This window comes from Chrysochloris asiatica, unplaced genomic scaffold (assembly GCF_000296735.1).
Source record: "Chrysochloris asiatica unplaced genomic scaffold, ChrAsi1.0 scaffold00025, whole genome shotgun sequence".
NCBI lineage: Eukaryota > Metazoa > Chordata > Mammalia > Afrosoricida > Chrysochloridae > Chrysochloris > Chrysochloris asiatica.
In genome coordinates, this window is record NW_006408543.1 from 8,248,668 (window position 1) to 8,251,076 (window position 2,409).

General features: G+C 57.5%; 1 protein-coding gene across 1 annotated transcript in view; it reads left to right on the top strand.

The window, feature by feature from the left end:
* The window catches only part of WDR25 (WD repeat domain 25), a 192,295-nt gene extending 190,174 nt beyond the window's left edge, over nt 1–2,121 (top strand). The window contains exons 5-6 of the mRNA XM_006839527.1: nt 1,241–1,381; nt 1,900–2,121. Coding sequence (XP_006839590.1) covers nt 1,241–1,381; nt 1,900–2,121 — 363 coding nt within the window. The remainder of the gene's footprint in view (nt 1–1,240; nt 1,382–1,899) is intronic.
* Nucleotides 2,122–2,409: the final 288 nt, after the last annotated feature.

Below are 2,409 nucleotides of genomic sequence, written 5' to 3' on the forward strand. Positions count from 1 at the left end.
GTTTCTTGGACATGTTTAATGTTTATCTGTGGCCCTAATAATTAATTAAGTATGTGTTTTGGTAATTTTTTGTTTTCTGATTACCTCCAGGAAGATGTGATCAGGATGTGGTCTTCCCTTTTCTCTCTCCTTATTGCTTAACTCAGAGTAACTTTTTTGGGCCTCAGTTGGGCCTGGGCCTCGGTGGCGGGCCGTTTGGGCCTAGGGCGGGCGGTTTGGGCCTCTGGGGGCCTGCGCGTCAGCGACCGGGCTGCAGGAGGGTTGGGCCTTGGTTGGGTGGTTTTGGCCTCGGGCTGGCGGTTTTGGCCTCGGGCAGGTGATTTGGGCCTCAGGGGGCCTGCGTATCAGTAGGTGGGCATCTGGCAGCTTGGGCCTCAGCGGGTGGGTTGGGCGGATTGGACCTCGGGGGGCCTGTGCCTCGGGGACCGGGCTGAGGGCGGGTTTCCCCGAATTTCCTGATATCTGAGCCAATATCCCTCTCTATTTGTTTGGCTTCGTTAGTTTATGCTTCCTTTTCTCTGGAAATGCAGCCTTCTAAGTGGGGTTGCTGTAGCCCTGCATTCCAATGTCTGCAGGGGGCAGAGGCACTCGTCGGTGCAGGCGTGGAAGCGGGAGCCACGTGCGGGCAGGCAAAAGCTCAAAATGCCTGTAATTCCTCAGCAATTTGATCTTTTAAAAAAACGAGTTCAGAATTTTGAAATATAAGATCTTATGTTTGTTCAAAGGCTGTCTGCCTGCTAGACAGAGGTTTCCTATGTGCGATTCCGCTCCTTTTCCCCGAGACTGCCCTACCTGAGCTGCCTGGTCAGGGAAGCGCTGGAAATCCTCTCAAGACCCTTTATTTTTTGCCATATAAGGAGCATCCACAGGGATGTCTTTTCGGGTACGGTTTCCTGTTTACCTAAAGGGCTAGGAGCCCAGGGACGTGGGCAGCCTCTATAAGCTGGAAAAGGCAACAATGGAGTTCTGCCCTGGAGCCTCCAGGAGGAAGCGCCCTGGCCTCCCCTTGACTTGAGCTCAGGGAGACCCAGGGGAGATTTGTGGCCTCCACAATGTGAGACCGTAAATGTGGCATGTTTTCAGGGATCATTTGTTACAGCAACCACAAGAAACTCGTACAGACCCAAGCCAAGCTCTGGGGGAGGGCAGGACAAGGTCCCCCAGGTCCAGTGCCTGCTGGGGTGTCTGGGTGGCAGAAGTTTGAGTCTCCCACCCTCTTTGTGTCCTTGCTGTCCCTCAGGAGCGGTACACCTGCCCCAGCCTTGCCTTGCACCCACGGGAGCCTGTATTCCTGGCACAGACCAATGGCAACTACCTGGCCCTCTTCTCCGCTGTGTGGCCCTACCGCATGAGCAGACGGCGGCGTTACGAGGGACACAAGGTATCCCATTCCTGTCCCCGGGCTGAATGTCAGCACTGTCCCCACAGCCTCCTGCCCGGGAGGTGGTCTGGGAGGCTCGGACCTTCTGCGTGGCCATCTCTGGGTTCCATTTGTGGATGGCATGGTGTCCACTTGAGTCCTGGGCCACACTTGCTTGCATTAACAGGTCATGGGTGGAAAGAAGGCTAGTATAGGGCAGGAAGTCTGTCTGTGCATCTGTCCCCTTTCCCATGAGGCCTGCCATCCCGGGCGCAGTTGGGTGCAGTTCCCTCAGATACTTGTGGGCACCAGGGGCCACACCCAAGCCCTGCCACCACTGAGACTCAGGGTTCAGCCACGGGGACTCAGTGTGTGAAGCCCAGCTCTGCCCCTTGCCAGCTTGGGGTCATGAGTGAGTCCCTTCCCCTTGCTGGACCTCAGTTTGCTCCTCTGGAGAGTGGAGGTCACATGGTCACCTCATAGGCTTGCCTGGGGGTGCCACCTGCTCACTCTCCTCTCCCCTGTGTTGCTCTCTGCAGGTGGAAGGCTACTCGGTGGGCTGTGAGTGCTCCCCCGACGGGGACCTGCTGGTGACAGGCAGCGCTGATGGCCGGGTCCTGCTGTACACCTTCCGCACGGCCAGTCGGGCACGCACGCTGCAGGGACACACACAGGCCTGCGTTGGTGTCACCTTCCACCCTGTGCTGCCCTCTGTCCTCGCCACCTGCTCCTGGGAGGGGGACGTGAAGGTCTGGCACTGAGCCTCCCGCAGCCGATACTCTGGACACTGCCGGTCCAGTTCCCCTTGTCCACCCCTGAGCAGGACCACCTCCACCACTCTTGGGGCCTCAGTTTCCTTGTCTGTAAAATGGGGACAGGAGTCCACTGTTCTCAAGGCGTCAGGACTGACTAGTGAGAGCCCCTGGCTGGTGGTGGAGACCCTCAATAAACATCTGTACTGAGCTGGTTCTCTGTGTATCTCAGCAACAAGTGCGTGTTGGCAGTGTGCAGGGACAGGGCTCGGGGCCCCTGCTCTCCTCTGGAAGGAA